Source organism: Bos indicus, chromosome 21 (assembly GCF_029378745.1).
Source record: "Bos indicus isolate NIAB-ARS_2022 breed Sahiwal x Tharparkar chromosome 21, NIAB-ARS_B.indTharparkar_mat_pri_1.0, whole genome shotgun sequence".
NCBI lineage: Eukaryota > Metazoa > Chordata > Mammalia > Artiodactyla > Bovidae > Bos > Bos indicus.
The window spans coordinates 32,098,147-32,119,814 of record NC_091780.1 but is presented as its reverse complement, the minus strand read 5'-3'; the positions used below and the strand labels follow the sequence as shown (position 1 = coordinate 32,119,814).

The window sequence follows — 21,668 nt, the reverse complement described above, 5'->3', positions numbered from 1 at the left end:
ATAGGTATGGAACATTCCCATCATTACCAAAAATCCTGTTGTCAGTCTCTGCGTGAGAGAGACTTGTGATAGTGACTTGAAGGAACAGATCAGAGAAAGCAGTGTTTGAGCTAGGAACTTAGGGAAGAGTAGAGGAAGTGTTTCAGAAGGAATGAATAAAGAGCATTTGCAAAGACACTGAAGCAGGGAAAGCAGGATTTAGATCCAGAAGGACCATGCATATAGAGTCAGTGTGGTAAGATTAGCCCTGCTGCTGCTGCTGCTGCTGCTAAGTCGCTTCAGTCGTGTCCGACTCTGTGGGACCCCACAGACGGCAACCCACTAGGCTCCCCTGTCCCCGGGATTCTCCAGGCAGGAACACTGGAGTGGGTTGCCATTTCCTTCTCCAGTGCATGAAAGTGAAAAGTGAAAGGGAAGTTGCTCAGTCATGTCTGACTCTTCGAGACCCCATGGACTGCAGCCTACCAGGCTCCTCCGTCCATGGGATTTTCCAGGCAAGAGTACTGGAGTGGGGTGCCATTACCTTCCCTGAAGATTAGCCCTATGTGGGAGGAATCAGTCTTCCTTGATTGTAATAGGAGAAATAAAGGAGAGTGTGGGTGAAATGCTCAGATGCTTATAGATTTTTGGCAGAAAGTGAGGATTTCCTTGTTCCAGTAGCTTCCATTTTCTCTATGAAATGTAAAATCTTCTTATATGGAAGCAAGAGGGAGAAGGAAAAGAGTGGAATTATGAGGAGATGGAGCAATATATGAAGAAGTCTTCGTGGAAGAGTGTGAGAGTGAGCAGACTTGGACAAACTTAGTAAGATTCTGAAGCCATAGTCATACCAATCTTTTGTATGGTGTGAGTTTTTCTCAGTATCAGAAATGGAAACGGCTAGCAGATGTTCACTAATCCAGCTAAATTAATGTTTGTAAGACATCGAGAGGGATGCCTGGCCCACTAAACAGACGTTGGTGATTGTTACCATAACTGGGGGTTACCTGTAGGAGTAACAGAACAACAGAGAGGGAATGTACCACACGTTTACAAGGAAGTGATTATAATGAAGGCCAATGGAATCAGTCATAGATAAAAATGGAAGTAGGGTAACGGCAGTGGCATATAGGGGGAAAGTGGAGAGATCTGGGATGGTGTCTGGTGAGTGTCTGTTGGTAGGATGCTCAGGCGAATAACAGGATAGGAGAAGAACATTGCTCAAAGAATGAGGTCTGTGAAACAGAAGAAGCAAGGGCTTTAAAGAAACATTAATGCAGTCCACTTACTAAAGTGCGTGCTAAGTCACTTCATTAGTGTCTATAGTGTCTAACTCTTTGCGACCCCATGGACTGTAGCCCGCCAGGCTCCTCTGTCCATGGGATTTTCCAGGCAAAAATACTGGAATGGTTTGCATGCCCTCCTCCAAGGGATCTTCCCTACCCAGGATCGAACCCATATCTCTTATGTCTCCTGCATTGGCAGGTGGGCTCTTTACCACTAGAGCCACCTGGAAAGCCCCAGGTGTGTTATGTGTTATTCTTGGTGAAAAGCAAATAAAAGCAAATGCTCTGTTGTCTAAATGACATCAGCAGTGACAGGAAATCCCCAAATTGCTTATAAACTGGAACATGGGGAATTTGACATTCTGAGAATGTCAAATTCATATGTCAGTGCTTATAATTACCTTAAAGATTTACATCAAAATATGAAGACCTGCTCAGGCTCCTCTCCTCATTTTCTCTGCCATCATACTCTGACCTTTCCCCACATCAGGTCTGTTCTAGTGTAAGAGTAACGCAGAAACTGATGGCAGCATCTGCTCCAGCTGATCCTGTGGATGGACAGTACTGTCCTTTAGGTCTGTTTTGTGTCACAAAGACTAGATTGGTGTTTGTGAATATAGAGTAATACCGTCCTTAGGAATGGTTTGTTTTTCTTTTCCTTAAGTACTCTATGAAGCAGTTTCTAATATAATAATGAAAGTAACTTTTGTTTAAAAGTGTTCTGGAAAATGAAATATTGTATTCTAATTCATTCATGTCATTCTTCTCTTTTATTTTGTATCCAAGACTTCAGCGGTTAGCCAAAGATCTTCTAAAACAGCTACAAGTACAAGACGGTGGCTCATGGGCAAACAATAAGGTTTCTGCTTTAGATCGGACCCTTGGTGAGGTCGCCAGAATATTGGAAAAAGAGGTATGTAACTCATCTCTGGCCCCTGGCCATAATCTTTATGTTTCTTTCTTATTATGACGGGCCTTGGGACTACAAGGCAAACTCTAAATATATGTGTTTCTTTGGTGTTTCCAAAAGCCAGTCAACCATTGATGGATATTTTTTTCTTTTTGTTCTTATGATATTGAAATTGTTTTTAGTTGTGTTAACTGAAGTCCTCTATGGCAAAAATACATTCTTTACATTGTAGTTTTCTCAGTTATATTTTTCCTAACATGGCGTTCTATTTTAAATAGAATCAGAGTAATAAAGATATACAGTTTTATGGCAGAAAATATAAGACTTTGAATTATAAAGCTCATAAATCACAGATTTTCACAAAACACCAGTTTCCTTCCTGTTTCCAATAGAAGATTTGATAGTTTTCTTTAATGACTTACAGTCGTTAAATGTTTCAGTGACAGTTTAAAAAATCCTTAATGGTTTTAAAAGTATTTATTATTCACTATAGAAAATTTTAAAGGAACAAAGAAGAAATAAAACTCCCTGTAATATCCAATATTGACATTTTATTGTGTTTTTTTCTAATATTTTACTGTACATTTTTACAGTATTTTGTCTTGCTAATTTTATCATAAATATTTTATCATGTCTTATAAATTCTTTTAACTGAATGAACATATCACAATTTATACAATTTATATCACTTAGATGGTTTCTAATTTTTTTGTTTAAGGTGATGTTCATCTTTATTAGCTGTGATTTTTGTTTTCTTGGTTTAAACTGTATTGTGTTATATTTTATATATATGAAAGAATGTAGTGATAAAAATTACATAAATGCAGTGGGTTATGATCTCATGACCAACCCAAGGACTAAGTTGATCCCAGTATATTTATTATTTATAGTTCCCACTGGATTCCTTCCTCACCCTATCCCCTGCCTCTGCTCCCTTTCAGGAAATACTGTATAGAATTAAAGGGGTATCCTTTTTTTGTTTTATAAAAATAGTATTATTGATTTATCACATAAATGTATATTTAATTAATATATTATTTTGTTTTGCTTATATTTGGCCTTTATAAAATATTACACTTCAGACTTCTTGATTTTTTTCAATCAAAATTAAGACTCTGAAGTTTTATTTAAGCTTATAAATGTAGCTATTTTTCATTTATTTTCTCTGTCGTACAGTGAGTACTACATTGTGTTAGTACTACAATTTTTTATATCATTCTTCTTACAATAGATGTTCATTTTCAGGATTTGATATGTGTGTGTGTGTGTGTGTGTGTGTGTGTGTGTGTGTGTGTGTGTGTGTGGATGGGGGTGATTGGAGAGAGGGAGAGAGGTAAGGGGCCGTGCTGCTCAAATAGTTTCTGTATTAGAACAATTCAAGAAGAATTTCTCTAAAGCAGGGAAGGAGCCTCAGACTTTAGTCTGCATCAGAATCACCTAGAGGACTTGTTAAAACACCTTGGGTTTCTGATTCAGTAGATCTGGAGTGGGTCCCAAGAATTTGTATTTCCAGTAAGTTCCCAAGTGACATTGATGCTGCTGATCCAAGGACTATGCTTTGAGAGCTTGCTCTATTCTAGGCGGTATGCCTCAGGGGCAGAATTACTGGGTTTTCAGTCATATGAAAAACCAACTTTACAAGACAGCGCTCAGCTGCGTTTTGGCATCAAACAACAGTCCTCTTTAGGAACTGAAAGCAGCATACTCACTGTGACGTGACAGCAGGGCCACATGGAGTCGGTTCTTTTGTGTAACACGTCCTTCCAAAGTATGACAGTTCAGAAACTGGTAGTTGTCCGGCATGTACTGGATGGAATGTTTAGAGGTTTTACATGCCTTGGGGAAATCTCTAATTATTTTAAAATTAGCAGACACTGATTATTTTCTTTTTGTTTTTGAAAAAGGGTACTTATACTTTGAAATAAAAGGCACTGCTTGAAGATACTACCATGTAAACTTTATCCTACGAATATTGTTTTAGATTGAAGTAGTCACAGAATTTTTTAGTAAAAAGTAAAATGATCTGTGTAAGAAAGGTATTCAGTATGAAAATCTAAGTAAAGTTATTTCACTCACAAAGGGGCAATTTACCAGAATACCACTGATTCCTTATAATTTGAGGGAGAAAAATGTTGTCTGGCTCCCAGTCTAAATGGTCTGTGTCAGGAACCTTGCTGTAAAACTGTCCTCAGAGTATACGCTGCAGGACCACCTAAGAGTCTAAACTTACCTACAATAAGATCCTTTTGCAACTTTTAGAACTAAAATCCTTTTTACTTTGCCAAGACAGACACACTTTATTTGAAATCCTGTTCATAGAGTTATATTGACATTTCAGTGTAATTCAGCTGATGGTATTTATGATTTCAGTCTAGGAATTATAAATAACCATTCCTTTTTGTTTGGAAAACTGCCTGGAGTAACAAAATCATTAGCGTCAAAGCCAAGTACCCAGTGAAGAATTTGAAGACGGCCTAGAAGTGACAGGGGTGGGACTGGTGGAACTTGGGCAGGCACTCACTGAGGATGGTGAGAGATTAATCTTGAGGCCTTTGTCCTCTTGGTTTAGACCTCAACACGCTGATGCTTTCTGTTACTGCTTTGGCACAGTTTCCCTTAGGTAATTTTTCTGAAGTTCTGAGAACTGTCTTAGGGCTAACAGGTTAAAAGTGTGAAGCCCACAAGTGCTCCTGTCACAAAAGAGATTTGGAGACTAAGGAGATCTGGGTATTTTAGTACTTACTGTGTGACTCACATTCCTTCTGGCTTCTTAGGTTCTCTGATTCCATTCAGGAATAAAACATTTGTAAGCTTTGTTGTGTGCATTATGCTTTTTAACAAACTGCGCCACAAACTGCTGCTCAAAGTATGAAATCTAATAGGAGATTTTCTCTTCACAAGGATTAAACCCACCAAAGCCTACACCCTGACATAATCATGAACTGTCTCACCTGCCCTCAGAGATTGCAAAGAAAGTGCCTCAGCATAGTACAGAAGGTATGGCCATAATCCAGCCCGGGAATAGATTTGCAGTCCAAATTCACATCACCCCTACTATTTTAGATGTTGAATTGAGTGTAAAGTAGTCCCAGATTGATTAGTAGCATCCCCTAGGAACCTGGCAGAAAGAAATGCAAATCCTAATTGGAAGAAGACACCTTTATCCTAGGCCTCAAGGCATTTCTGTTAAGTAATTTTATGAGAACAAGTGGCCACAGTCAAAACACAATCACAAAAGTAGATAAGTCATTATGAGTAAGCTCAAGCAGAAAGCAGAACTGCAAGACTTTGTAAATACGAGTCATAGATCATAAAACTGTATGTTTTATGTGTGAGGAAATAAAAGGCAGGATTGAAAATATCTACAGTTATGGACCTAACAATAGTGACACAGGAGGGAATTCAGAATAGTCCTCTCACTGATGACAGTTAATAAAGCTAAACAGACTATAAGCTGGTTCCGAACTGCTAATAGAGTAGTAAAGAATTACTGGTCCAAGATCTAGGAACATGGCATTTTGGGGCTGGGTATAGTTGGTGATCCAAAAAACGTGGATGAGAAGCTTGAGTAATACTTTTAATAATATTGCAGAACTGGTGGAGGAGAAACATTAGCGTCTAGGACTGTCAGCGCTAACACGGTGGCAAAAAGTCCATGTTTTGGGTTGAGACTTTAAAGGACTGAACTAAGAGAGAGGGTAAACAGAAAGTGTGCCAGTCACTACACACACAGCAGCTAAAGGTCAAACCATCTGGATGGCTGGGAAAGTCCTGATCATCGAAAAAAAAAAAAACAGGAAAGTGGTCTGGAATTGCTAATACCTGCAGGTACCTAACCAAAGCAAATAGAAAATCCACTCTGAAGGAAGATATTATAATAATCAACCTAAGCCTCAAATTATTTCAATAAAATGATTTTAAAATACATTTTCTGGCAGAGAAAGATAGTTAAGCATATAAAACGCAAGACAACATGGATAAAAATCAATAGAAAGAAACAAATAGGGACTCTAGAACTATGCTTACTGTGTTCAAGGATATAAGTATTCATTTTTTTAAAAAAGTACAGCACATTTGAAAGAAAATAGAAATTTGAGAACTGAATGTTTTTGTAATTAAAATTGCAAAAACTGTAGATGAAATAACAGAATAAACCAACTGGAGAGAGATTTTGTGTACTGTAAGATAGGTCATAGGAAAGAATCCTGACTGAAGCATGGAGAGAAGATATGGAAAATACAAAGAAGAGTGTAAGAGGCATATAATATATAATGAAAATACCTAATATATGTATAGTTATTCAGAAGGAGAGAAGTAGAAACATTGTTTGAAGTAATTATCATTTAGAACTTTCTAAAATTTATAGATCAATCCACAGATTCATGAAACCAAATAAAATTCAAGCAGGGTAAATTAAAAAGAAATCCACAGTCCACAGACATCATAGTAAAATTGAAGAAAATCATAGTGCAAGCCAATCTCATTCATGAACTTGGATTCAAATTTCCTAAGCAAATTTTGGCAAACCAAATCATGCAATGTGTTACACGAATAATAGGTAACAACAAAGTTATATTTATTCAAGATATTCAAGTTTAGATTATTGTTGGAAAATCAGTCATAGCTTATATTAATGGAAGAAAAAGATCACCTCAAAAGATGCAGTTAAAAAGCATTTGATAAAGGCATCACCAAAGCAATTCATGATGGTAAACCAGGAACAGAATGGAATTTCCTAATCTAACAATTTGTATCTGCCCAAAAAAAAGCATAGCTGATATCATAAACTATTGAACAAGTTTAACAAAGCCACTAGATGCAAGGAGAGAATATAAAATTGTATTATGATGTCATCAAAAGAATTAAGCATGTAAGAGTAAATCTATCATGTTCATAGATTAAATTTTTTTTGTATCTCTTATTTAAAGCTGCATAAATTAAGATGGTGTGCTGTTGGAGCAAAGATGGAGAAAAAGAAAAATATTAACAGTCTTATTCTAATGTATATGCTTGATGCATGGCATGTGAGGGATCTGTTTATGTATATATGGAAAAAGGAGGTAGGGTGAAGCATTAGGAGAAAGTATGGTCTATTTTGTGAATGATGCTATGGTGATTAAATATCCTTATTTTTTAAAACTGAAACTTGACCTTAACTCACATCATAAACAAAAAATTCTAGATTGACCTAAATGTAAATAAAAAAAATAAAATTAGGATATAACAGAAGAATGTCTTTTTGACTTTGGGGTTTTGCCTAGACAAGAAAAGTACAAAAAAGACATTAACCATAAAGGGAGGTGTTGATAAATTTGCATTAAAATAGGAACTTTTATTCATCAAGAGACTCCAGGGAAAGAAAAGAATAAAAAAGAAACAGAATGGGAGAAGACATTTATATGTACGACTCACAAAGAAGGGTATCCAGAGCATATAAGGAATTCCTACAAGTTAATAAGGAAAGAAAAACCCCAACAACAACCCAATAGGAAAATGGTCAAGAGAATGGCATTAAGAAATTTAAATAGCCAATAAATAAATGCAAAGATAGTCAGTCTCTTTCAGAGAAGGCAATGGCACCCCACTCCAGTACTCTTGCCTGGAAAATCCCATGGATGGAGGAGCCTGGTAGGCTGCAGTCCATGGGGTCTCGAAGAGTCGGACACGACTGAGAGACTTCACTTTTCACTTTCATGCACTGGAGAAGAAAATGGCAACCCACTCCAGTGTTCTTGCCTGGAGAATCCCAGGGATGGGGGAGCCTGTTGGGCTGCCGTCTATGGGGTCTCACAAAGTCGGACACGACTGAAGTGACTTAGCAGCAGCAGCAGCAGCAGTCAGTCTCTTTAATAATCATGAAAATCTAAATTAAAAATTTGGAATTATACTGTGAGTCACCTATCAGAATGGTAAAAAATTAAACACGGAAAATACCAAATATCAGCAAAGATCTAGAGCAGTGGGGATGCTTATATGCTGTTTGTGATAAGTTAGTGCTACTACTTTATTTTTTTAATTTTTATTGAATTGTGGTTCATATACAACATTGTATTAGTTTCAGGTATACAGCAAAGTGAATTGGTTATATGTATACATATATCCACTCTTTTCCTATGTAAGTCATTACACAGTATTGAATAGAGTTCCCTATGCAATACAATAGGTTCTTCATTTCAGTTCAGTTCAGTCGCTCAGTCGTGTCTGACTCTTTGCAACCCCATGAATCGCAGCACTCCAGGCCTCCCTGTCCATCACCAACTCCCGGAGTTCACCCAGACTCACATCCATTGAGTCAGTGATGCCATCCAGCCATCTCATCCTCTATCGTCCCCTTCTCCTCCTACCTCCAATCCCTCCCAGCATCAGAGTATTTTCCAATGAGTCAACTCTTCCCATGAGGTGGCCAAAATACTGGAGTTTCAGCTTTAGCATCATTCCTTCCAAAGAAATCCCAGGGCTGATCTCCTTCTTTTTTTTTAATTTTTTAATTTTTTTTTATTTTTTTGTTGTTCCTAATTTTATTTTATTTTTAAACTTTACATAATTGTATTAGTTTTGCCAAATATCAAAATGAATCCGCCACAGGTATACATGTGTTCCCCATCCTGAACCCTCCTCCCTCCTCCCTCCCCATACCATCCCTCTGGGTCGTCCCAGTGCACTAGCCCCAAGCATCCAGTATCATGCATCGAACCTGGACTCGCAACTCGTTTCTTACATGATATTTTACATGTTTCAATGCCATTCTCCCAAATCTTCCCACCCTCTCCCTCTCCCACAGAGTCCATAAGACTGTTCTATACATCAGTGTCTCTTTTGCTGTCTCGTACACCGGGTTATTGTTACTATCTTTCTAAATTCCATATATATGCGTTAGTATACTGTATTTATGTTTTTCCTTTTGGCTCCTTCTGAATGGACTGGTTGGATCTCCTTGCAGTCCAAGGGACTCTCAAGAGTCTTCTCCAATACCACAGTTCAAAAGCATCAATTCTTCAGCGCTTAGCTTTCTTCACAGTCCCAACTCTCACATCTTTACATGACCACTGGAAAAACCATAGCCTTGACTAGATGGACCTTTGTTGGCAAAGTAATGTCTCTGCTTTTCAATATGCTATCTAGATTGGTCATAACTTTTCTTCCAAGGAGCAAGCATCTTTTTTTTTTTTTTTAAATATACATTTATTTATTTTAATTGGAGGCTAATTACTTTACAATATTGTATTGGTTTTGCCATACATCAACATGAATCTGCCACAGGTATACATGTGTTCCCCATCCCGAACCCCCCTCTCTCCTCCCTCCCCGTACCATCCCTCTAGGTCATCCCAGTGCACCAGCCCCAAGCATCCAGTATCATGCATTGAACCTGGACTGGCGATTCGTTTCATATATGATGTTATACATGTTTCAATGCCATTCTCCCAAATCATGCCATCCTCTCCCTCTCCCACAGAGTCCAAAAGACTGTTCTATACATCTGTGTCTCTTTTGCTGTCTTGCATACAGGGTTACGTTACCATCTTTCTAAATTCCATATATATGCGTTAGTATACTGTATTGGTGTTTTTCTTTCTGCCTTACTTCACTCTGTATAATAGGTTCCAGTTTCGTCCACCTCATTAGAACTGATTCAAATGTATTCTTTTTAATGGCTGAGTAATACTCCATTGTGTATGTGTACCACAGCTTTCTTATCCATTCATCTGCTGATGGACATCTAGGTTGCTTCCATGTCCTGGCTATTATAAACAGTGCTGCGATGAACATTGGGGTACATGTGTCTCTTTCAATTCTGGTTTCCTCGGTGTGTATGCCCAGCAGTGGGATTGCTGGATCATAAGACAGTTCTATATCCAGTTTTTTAAGGAATCTCCACACTGTTCTCCGTAGTGGCTGTACTAGTTTGCATTCCCACCAACAGTGTAAGAGGGTTCCCTTTTCTCCACACCCTCTCTAGCATTTATTGCTTGTAGACTTTTGGATCGCAGCCATTCTGACTGGCGTGAAATGGTACCTCTTTGTGGTTTTGATTTGCATTTCTCTGATAATGAGTGATGTTGAGCATCTTTTCATGTGTTTGTTATCCATCTGTATGTCTTCTTTGGAGAAATGTCCATTTAGTTCTTTGGCCCAATTTCATGGCTGCAGTCACCATCTGCAGTGATTTTGGAGCCCAAAAAAATAAAGGTTCTAGTTACCTTTTTTATGCATAGTAGTGTGTATATGTCAATCCCAATCTCCCAATTTATCCGTCCTCCTCTTTTCCCACTTGGTTACCTTAGGTTTGTTTTCTACATCTGTAACTCTATTTCTGTTTTGTAAATAAGTTCATTTGTACCATTTTTTTCTAATTCCACATAAGTGATATCTTACGATATTTGTCCTTCTCTGTCTGACTTATTTCCCTCTGTACAACTTTCACTCCGTACAACAATCACTAGCTCCATCCATGTTGCTGCAAATGGCATTATTTTGTTCTTATTCATGACTGCGTAATATTCTGTTGTATGTATGTGTGTGTGTGTGTGTGTGTGTGTGTGTGTGTATATATATATATATATATATATATATATATATATATATATAATATCTTTATCCATTCATCCTTCAATGGATATTTAGGTTGCTTTCATGTCCTGGCTACTGTAAATAGTGCTGCAGTGAGCCTTGATGGGGTGTGTGTATCTTTTCAAATCATAGTTTTCTCCAGATATATGCCCAGGATCAACTAACGTTGAAGCCATGCATATCATATTTTACTTCCAGGTCTATATCCGAGAGGAGCTAATACATACATGCACAAGGAGACATGTGCATATAAATTCAAAGGTGGTATCGTTTATTACCAAACATGGAAGATAACCCAAGTATCCTTCAACAGCTGAATATATAAATTATGGTAGCAGCATGGATATGTCTCACAGTGTGCAGTGAGTGAAACAGTTCACCAAAATATATTTATACACTATTGCAGTTCCAGTTATATGAACTTCAAGAACAGACAAAGCTAACCTTACTGTTCTGGAATGTATACCTAGGTGGTAAAACTATAAAGAAGATACGGGAAGTATTTCTCATAAAAATCAGGATAATGATTGTCCAGAGAGGAGAGTGCTTGGTATGATCAGGGAGATTTACTGAAGGGGTTTCCAGATTCTTCTTTTTTCTTGACCAGATGGTGATGTTATACTCAAATTACTCTTCAAATTGTGTTATGTGTTTTCTTTTTTTTTTTTTTCCTGGCTTTCTATATGTTTGTTATGTTTCACAATAAAAATTACACTAAAAGTTCAAGTTAAATTGCTTCAAAGACACTTTTGTTGCACAAATGTTTAATTATTTCAAATAAGAGTTTTTAAAACATTCTTGTGTATGCAAAGGCACTCTCTTCATTCTTGCCATTGTATTAAATTTGTTCTAAGTAAATGTGATTTGTATTTGCATTGACTTTCTCAGTACTCTGCCACACTGAACATTACATTTAAGTTTGGATAGTAACAGCATCCCACAAGCTTTCTGTGGTTTATCAGTAACATGAGACATTTGTATGCTGTTACTATAAGTAAACAGTTTAAGCAGATGGATTGGACATGGATTTTGTCCAGTTGCCTTTCCTGACTTTTTTAGAATCCTGCCAAATTTAAATAGGGATTCAGCTGTAAGTCTCTTCAACCTCAATAAGTAAACCACATAGCTGACAGCATTCATAATTTAACTGAATCGAGAGATGTCAAATCACAATTGACTTTGTGATAACCTATAGCACACCCTGCCATACTTTGGTGCTTTTGAAGTTCATCCTGCAAAATTCCACCAACAAAAAACTATAGAAGACAGAAAAGTAGAAACTCTGCCTTACCCCATCCTCTTCTTTCCTGCTTTTCACCAACTGAGGTTTGTGGCTATTTTATACATGCCTAGACTCAGAGAAGATAAACCACTAATCCCTAGGAGCTTTTTCACCCTAATGTGTGTTCAGAAATTGTGTTCAGGTCCTGCTGGGCACTGCCTCTTGTCCAAGCCTCACGGTTGCGTTAGGTTTTACTTCTCTTATTTTCAGCTGGAACTCTTCAGTTGTGAGAAAGTGGAGAACATTCAGTTGTGGGATCCTCTCATTTCGATCCCCTCACTTACAGTGTTCTCAGTTTATGGTGTTATTTCCTCATAGCAGCTGCCTAATAACTGTATGTAGCTTGTATGACACCCATATTTTGTCAGAAGGTGTCAAGTATATCATATGGCCCAAAGTAAAATGAAAATGTTTCTCATACCTTCTTCAACTAGCTTGTTTTAGTCAACTAAATGGAATTGTTATTTTAAGAATCATACTGATCTTTAATATGTACATGGTTTGTATTTTTAAAAAAAGAAACAGTGAAGGAAAGGGAAGAAGTGTTTATATATTTTGTTTTAGGTGTGGTTATATACGTATGTCCAATTGCCAAAATGCATCAAACCAAATACTTAAATCTCTACGTTTTATGTTAATTATCTCTCAGTAAAAAAAAAAAAAAAATTAGGTGATCATGACTGAAAAATAGTGTATATTATATTTCAGATGATGAGGCTTGCCTTTATAAAAGCACACTACTTTAGTCATCTCGTCTGAAATCACTTACTGTGGTTTCTTTATGAAAAGTCCTCTTTTAAAAGCAAATAAATTTGTTATAAAAATTCAGTTATGAATATTTGCACTGCTAGTTTACAGCAACATTTTTATACAACTTGTGATATTTTCTATTATGATTATGCAAATTATCTCTGTGGACTACTCTTAAATTCTTTTTAAGAACCTCTTACATAACATAGAAATTTATGTAAAACAGACTTGCACAGAAAATTAATAATTATAACAGCAAAAAACCTGGTGACTATTCCTTGAGAAACATCATTGTCAGCATCTCAAAACCCTCCAACCCATCTACATTTATTTTGCCAATCATACATTTCTCTTAATATTTGGATAAATTATTACTTTGGCTTTTTGGAAACCACTTTTTTTTAATTTTATGATTTTTGTCCCCTAAAGGCCCATTCCTAAATAATGTATGTTAGTTTAAACATGTCTAGTTTTGAACATTATATAAATGGAATGCTCTTCTCTGTAATTTGATGTTTTGCTTCTTCAAGATTATGTATTTAAGAATTTATGTTGTTGTAAGGGGTTTTTCCCATTGTTATATATTGTGTCATTATATAAATTTACCACAATAACATTTATCCATTTCACCACTAATGGACATTGGGTTGTTTTGATGAAATAAGTGCTTCTAAACATGTATCGTTGAACACATGTGCAAGAATTTCCCTAGGGATGAATTCCTGGGTCGTATGGTATGTATATCTTTAATTTTTCTTGATAATGCTGTATTGTTTCCAAAATTATAACAAACGACTCTACTGCCAGCAAAGTATGAAAGTCCTTTCTCTCTTTCTAACACTTGATATTATCAGGCTTTTTAATTTTTGCTGATCTTGAGGGTATGTAGTAGTACTACTTGCTGTAGTTTAATGTTCCTCTCGTTTGCAGACAGGTTTGAGCACCTATTTGTACTGCTTGGCCATTTGAATTTTTTGTGACATGCCTGTTCAAATCTTTTGCCCATTTTTCTACTAATTTATTTTTTATGTTCTGGTTACCAATCCTCAGTTGTTCAAGTGTATTAAATATATACATTTCTATTACTCAGCTGTCATTTTATTCTCTTTTGGTTTTTTTGATGAACTGAAGTTCTTTTTTAAAATTAAAATATAGTTTATATATTTATAATATTATATAAGTTACAACTGTACAATGTAGTGATGCACAATTTTTAAAGATTTTACTCAGTTTATAGTATTGGCTTTATTTCCTGTATTGTACAATGTATCCTTATAACTTATTTTATGCATAATAGTTCGTACCTCTTACTACCCTACCAAAATATCCCCGCCCCCCCTCCCCTGTAACCACTGATTTGTTCTCTCTATCTGTGTCTGTTTCTTTTTTATTATGTTCACTAGTTTGTTGTATTTTAGATCCTAAGTATAAGTGATATCATATAGTATTTCTTGGTTTTAATATGGGGAAAGTTATCAGTATTTAATGGTTAATAGTTTTTGCTTATCTTTATAAACAATTGCCCCATTCCTGAATCAAGAAGTCTTTTTTTATATTTTCTTGTAGAAGTTTTATAGTTTTGCTTTTACTTTTAGTTTATTATCCATCTGGAATTAATTTTTTGGCTTATTGTGAAGCTTAATTTCATTTTTTCCTTCTGGGTGCTTAACTTTTTGAGCAGCATTTATTAAAAAAACTAGTTTTTCCCTGTTATTCTTTGGTGCCTCATCTATCATAAATCAAAGTTTTATAAATATGCATTTTTCTTCTATTTTTTGTTTTAATTTATTCTCTCCCCAGTTGTCTCTGATACACTGTTAAAACTATCCATTAAATTCTTAATTTTAACCACAGTATTTTATTTTCCATGTCTAGAAAGCCTGTTTACTCTTTTTCACATATGCTATGGCTTTTTTATAATTCCATGTTCTTTGCAGACATTTTTGAGCTTACTTTTTATTTATACACAGAAGATATCATTTTACAGTCTGTTTGATAATCTCAATATCTCACATCTTTATGTGCTTTTATACATTCTTTTTATGTCTTAGTTCCTTTTTCACCTATTAATTTTTCATCACATGCTGATAAGTGTAATTGTGGAGAACTTTTGCATCTATATTCATAGCGTACTAGTCTGGAATTTCTTCTGATGTCTTTGTCTAGCTGTGATATCAGGGTGATACCAGCTTCATAGAATGAGATAGGAAGTGTTCCCTACTTCTGTTTTTTGGAGTAATTAGAGAAGGACTGGTGTTAATTCTTCTTTAAATGTTTGGTAGAATTGACCAGTGAAACCATCTGGTTCTGAGTTTTTCTTTGTTGAGAGATTTTTGAGTACTGATTCAATCTCTTTACTTGTCACAAATATATTTCAATTTTCTATTTCTTCTTAAATCAGTTTTAGTAGTTTACATATATCTAGGAATTTGTTCATTTCATCTTGTTGGCATGTAATTGATCATAGTATGCTCTCATAATCCTTTTATATCTGCATGGTCAGTAATAATATCCCCACTTTCATTTCTGATTTTAGTTATTTGAGTCTTCTCTATTATGATTAGTTAAAAGTTTGTCGATTTTGTTGATCTTTTCAAAGAACCAATGTTAATTTTTCTCTTTGTTTTTCTATTCTCTATTTTATCTCCACTCTAATCTTTATTTCCTTTCGCTAAGTCGCTTCAGTCGTGTCTGACTCTATACGACCTCATAGACGGCAGCCCACCAGGCTCCTCCGTCCCTGAGATTCTCCAGGCAAGAACACTGGAGTGGGTTGCCATTTCCTTCTCTAGTGCATGAAAGTGAAAAGTGAAAGTGAAGTTGCTCAGTCGTGTCCGACTCTAGCGACCCCATGGACTGCAGCCTACCAGGCTCCTCCGTCCATGGGATTTTCCAGGCAAAAGTACTGGAGTTGGGTGCCATTGCCTTCTTTTAGTTTAGGGTTATTAGCTTTGAGGTTAGTTTGCTTTTCTTCTTCTAGTTCCTTAAAGTTTATTAGAGTTAAGTTATAGATTTGAGATCTTTGTTATTTTTAAAGCAGATAATTACATCTATAAATTTTTCTCTTAAACATCACTTTCGGTGAATTTCATAATTTATATTATATTCATTTTCATTTATTTCAAAACATTTTCTGATTTCCCTTGTGATTTCTTCTTTGACCCATTCATTGTGCACAATGTATTGTTTAATTTCCACATATCTGTGAGTCCTTCAGACTTTCTTCTGTTACTAATTTATGATTTCATTCTTTTGTGGTTAGAGAATATAATTTGTATAATTTCAGTCTTTTAAAATTTATTTACATTTGTTTATGGTCATTGTAGTGGAACAATTTTAAAAATAATTGAAACCTAATATAATGGTGCCTTCCTCTGGAAATGTTTTATTTATTTTTGGTAGGTGCTAAGTATATTAATGTTTCCAGAATATCTTAATTCAAATTCAAGGCCAAAGGTTCCCTAGACCTCTTGGGGTGTCCTAACAAGCTGCAAGTATATGGACTGGCTGGCTAGCTTCCATTTCAGGCTTATTATGAGGGTGAGTCTTTTCAGTCTTGGGTAGAATACTTAACTTGGGTCATTTTGTAAATGTTTCTCATGGATGAGCAAAAGCAGCCTTGAGGGCTGTGCTTCTGTCTCTTGATTTTTACCTTTTCCTGGATATTCAACTTGCAGTTCTCTTTCTGTTAGCTTTAATTTGTGTAGAATAATTTTTAAAAATCTTTTATTCAGCTTTTTTGTCATTTTTCAATAGGAGAGTTTATCTTAATTGCTAGTTTCTCATTTTAGAATGAGATAGTCCTTCTAGTGTCATTTAAAATTATACTTTTAAAATAAATTACAGACTGGAAGGATATTAAAGTAATGTCTATAACATCAGCATTTTGGGAAATGGCTGTTATACTTAAGTTAGCTAGTTGTGTAACTGAGACTCAGCTTGTTTCATATTAAGCTGTGTTGCAAATATACGAAAACAGCTGTGTGTCCCCTTCCACTTAGAAGAGTATCACACTGAGGATTTAGTTTAAAAAGAGAATGCCTTTGCTGATGCATCAGTGAAGGTCCTTATTCAGAAAAGTATTTAGTTCATTGACCAGAACTGTAGAACATTAAAGTTGTTTATAACTAAATCCCAGCTACACATTTTTGGTGGTTATTTGTTATTTCTTCTTAGAACTAGGGGCTTCCCTGATGGCTCAGTGGTAGAAAATATCCCTACCGGTGCAGGAGACTCAAGTTCAATCCCTGGGTGGGGAATTCCCCTGGAGAAGGGCATGGCAACCCATGGCAGTATTCTTGCCTGGGAAATCCCACAGACAGAGGAGCCAGGCGGGCTACAGTCCATGGGGTCACAAATAGTAGGATGCGACTTAGTGACTAAACAACAAAAACAGCTTAGAATTAGACAGAATGTGTTTTGTTTTTTAAGGAGAGCTAAGCATGAGAAATCAAAACCAAGTTCACTACTTATCTAGCTAGGTAAATGCCAATAAACTGTCATTACCCACCTTTGCTGAGCTAAGGGAGGCTTCTCAAAGCTATTAGATACAAAAGTACCCTTCCCTGGAATGTCAGTTTTATACAAATTTTAGAGACCAAAAAATCATTAAAAATTCTTTTACACTCAGGTTTTTGTGCAAAAGATCATGTGGCAAATAATTGAAAATATTTCACCAAGGCATGTCAGTTATTACATTAGGCAAGAAATGTCATAAAAATGATATTTGAGAGCCAGAAGTAGGACCATGAGTTATTTAATCTATATTTATGTTGCTAAAAATGACAATGCTGCTGCTAATATTAAGAACAAATTATTAGAGTTCTTTCTTCACTAAACAAAGTTCTTATTGAGTACATTGTTGTTATGATTTAAGGAGATAGACAACACTGTATAAGAAACCCTTCCAGCCCTGCATATGATATGAGTGATTTTACCTCTCAGCAAGATGTGCTTTTTGAAGTTTCTGCCTGTAGCATCCCAACAGTATTCCATCATGCTACCTCTCTGGCAATGTTCTGCTCTTGGGCTCACCTTAGTGATTGATTGCTGGATGCAGTGAGTAAACACTTACTGTTTTTAACTACATTTGTATAAGTCTGGGTTCTCGGAAATAGTGACACTAAAAAATGAGAAATTGCCCGTATAAGGACCTTGATACTAGCTGTCTTCAGTTCAGCTTATATATATATTTTTTACTTTAATAGATTCCATGGCAAATACCTTGTATGTAAGTAAGACAAGAAGAAAACTATTTTCCTCCTCAATAGTATGTAATATAAAACATTGCTTTCTAGTTAAAATAAGCATAGATGAGATCATGGAAAAGAATGCAACATTTTAAAATTTTTGAAATAAAATTCTCATGAAGATGTTTCTTGCTGGTACTAAGGATATACTCCCCCTTCCCCTTCATGTCCCTGAAAACTCACTATTTTTCTGACTTTAGAAATTCTTAAATGAACATTTTGGAGAAACTCTACCTTGTAATAAATTAAATCATCTAGGTTGTCCTCTATCCCATCCTTAGGAACTGTGGAGAAATAAAGGATTGTTGAAAGTTAGGTGATGTTGGTGAAAATTGCACCATCTGTGGGCAGATACTAAGGAAGCAGATGAGAGCAGTGTTGAAAGCGTGGACCTAGAACCTGCTGCCTGTTTACCTGGACAAATTAAGCAATCTGGGCTTCAGTCTTCCTTATCAGTAAAAAGTATGATGTTGACATGTCCAAAGGATTGTGTGGCTGTTAAATGAAACAATGTATGTTAAACTCATGGCAACAATTAGGCATTCATTAGATGTTGATACAGTATAATGCAGCTATTAAGACCACAGGCTTTGTAGTTATAAGCCTGAATTCAAATCACAAATCAGCCATGTAAATAGTAGCTCTGTGAGCTTAGCTAGATTATTAACCTTTATAGGAAACTTCATTTTCTTCCTTTCAAAAATATGAGTAGGATTACATATCTTTTTTTTGAGAATTAAAATTTAGTAGCAACATAAAAAAAATTTAGTAGCAACATAATCGGAGAAGGAAATGGCAACCCACTCCAGTGTTCTTGCCTGGAGAATCCCATGGACGGAGAAGCCTGGTAGGCTGCAGTCCATGGAGTCGCAGAGTCGGACACGACTGAAGCAGCTTAGCAGCAGCAACATAATCAACTGTTATTTATTACAAGAATTAAAATATAGCATCTAAATTAATATAAACCATCATTTTAAATATTAAAAGAGAAAAACTATTAATAGAAACAGAACAGACATAAATTAAAATTCAAAAATTATTCCTAGCTGTTAACAATTTTTAAGATTTAATTTAAGAAGAGCCTAGTTTAGGGTGGTTATCAAAAACCTGCCAAAGAACATCATATCTAATAATGAAACACTGATTCACTGTCCTGGAGGTCATGGCCAGCTCAATATAACAAGAAAAAGCTGTGCTGATAACTACCTGATGTGCACCAGTATAGCCATGTGGATTGTTTGAAGTCATTTCTTCCCTTTGATTGGCTGATATCTGGTGAAATATGTTGCTAACATATCTGAACATGGCTGAGTACTCCCATTATCTTATCCACACACACCCATATCCCCTGGCCAGCTCCCAGCGCACGCCCCTGACGGCAACGAGAGGAAACTTCTGCAGATGGCTGATGAGCATCACAAAAAGCTGACTCAACTCTGAGGCACTGAGAAATCACCCAAATGTGAACATTCAGCACCACCCTAAGGAAAGCATTGGAAGGACTGATGATGAAGCTGAAGCTCCATTACTTTGGCCACCTGATACGAAGAGCCAACCCATTAGAAAAGACCCTGATGCTGGGAAAGATTGAAGGTGGGAGGATAAGGGGATGACAGAGGACAAGGTGGTTGGATGGCGTCACTGACTCAATGGACTTGAGTTTGAGCAAGCTCCGAGAGTTGGTGAAAGACAGGGAGCCTGGTGTGCTGCAGTCCATGGGGTCACAAAGGGTCAGACACAACTGAGTGAATGAACAGCAAGGGAAAGCAAAAGGGAGGCTGTCAGCACATGGACTGGCTTTGCAGGATCAAGAGAAGGCATATAATCTTTAACAGTTCCCTCACAAAAGGAACCAAAAGTGTGGAGCAAGTGTATTCATAGAAAAGTTCTGAGAAACCTTAGAATCACTAATAAAACTGACCAAGTTAATTTTTCCCCCGAAGCCAGACTTCTTTACTGTGATGGCTTCTTTAAATGATAACACAGCAATGCAAGACATGAAGGAAATATGATACAACCGAATGAACACAATTTTCCAGCAACTGACTCCAAAGAGATGGAGACCTAAAATTTAACCTGAGAAAGAATGAAAAGGAGTGAAGAAAACCTAACAAGAACCATGGTCTACCAGTAAGAAAAATAGTCTGCTTTATTGAGGACTTCCCTAGTGGCTCAGACGGTAAAGCGTCTGTTTACAGAGCAGGAGACCTGGGTTCGATACCTGGGTCAGAAGATCCCCTGGAGAAGGAAATGGCAATCCACTCCAGTATTATTGCCTGGAAAATCCCATGGACAGAGGATCCTGGTAGGCTATGGTCCATGGGGTCGCAAAGAGTTGGACACGACTGAGCAAATTCACTTTCTTTCTTTCTATTGAAGTACAAGTAGGGGAAGAAAGGGTCTCTTGAGAAAGTTTATTTAAAGAAATAATGCCTGAGAACTTCACAGTTATGGGAATTTGGAAAGGGTTTTGTATATCCAAATTCATGTAACTCACAGGTGCCCCAAAATTGCAATCCCAAATAATTTTTTTTTTTTTTAATGATCAGGCCATCCCATGCCTTTTTTTTTTTTTTAAACTTTACAATATTGTATTGGTTTTGCCATATATCAACATGAATCTGCCACAGGTATACACGTGTTCCCCATCCTGAACCCTCCTCCCTCCTCCCTCCCCGTACCATCCCTCTGGGTCGTCCCAGTGCACCAGCCCCAAGCATCCAGTATCGTGCATCAAACCTGGACTGGTGACTCGTTTCATATATGATATTATACATGTTTCAATGCCATTCTCCCAAATCATCCCACCCTCTCCCTCTCCCACAGAGTCCAAAAGACTGTTCTGTGCATCAGTGTCTCTTTTGCTGTCTCGTACACCAGGTTATTGTTACCATCTTTCTAAATTCCATATATATGCATTAGTATACTGTATTGGTGTTTTTCTTTCTGCCTTACTTCACTCTGTATAATAGGCTCCAGATTCATACACCTCATTAGAACTGATTCAAATGCATTCTTTTTAATGGCTGAATAACACTCCATTGTGTATATGTACCACAGCCTTCTTATCCATTCATCTGCTGATGGACATCTAGGTTGCTTCCATGTCCTGGCTATTATAAACAGTGCTGTGATGAACATTGGGGTACACGTGTCTCTTTCAATTCTGGTTTCCTCAGTGTGTATGTCCAGCAGTGGGATTGCTGGATCATAAGGCAGTTCAATTTCCAGTTTTTTAAGGAATCTCCACACTGTTCTCCATAGTGGCTGTACTAGTTTGCATTCCCACCAACAGTGTAAGAGAGTTCCCTTTTCTCCACACCCTCTCCAGCATTTATTGCTTGTAGACTTTTGGATCGCAGCCATTCTGACTGGCGTGAAATGGTACCTCTTTGTGGTTTTGATTTGCATTTCTCTGATAATGAGTGGTGCTGAGCATCTTTTCATGTTTGTTATCCATCTGTATGTCTTCTTTGGAGAAATGTCTGTTTGGTTCTTTGGCCCATTTTTTGATTGAGTTGTTTATTTTTCTGGAGTTGAGCTGTAGGAGTTACTTGTATTTTTGAGATTAGTTGTTTGTTAGTTGCTTCATTTGCTATTATTTTCTCCCATTCTGAAGGCTGTCTTTTCACCTTGCTTAG

At 36.6% G+C, this 21,668-nt stretch overlaps 1 protein-coding gene across 5 annotated transcripts in view; it reads left to right on the top strand.

Moving 5' to 3' along the window:
* SCAPER (S-phase cyclin A associated protein in the ER) overlaps positions 1-21,668 on the top strand; it is a 421,796-nt gene that overhangs the window by 199,349 nt on the left and 200,779 nt on the right. For all 5 annotated transcript variants that reach the window (XM_070775326.1, XM_070775324.1, XM_070775325.1 and 2 more), the window contains one exon: positions 2,052-2,178. In XM_070775326.1, coding sequence (XP_070631427.1) covers positions 2,052-2,178 — 127 coding nt within the window. The remainder of the gene's footprint in view (positions 1-2,051; positions 2,179-21,668) is intronic.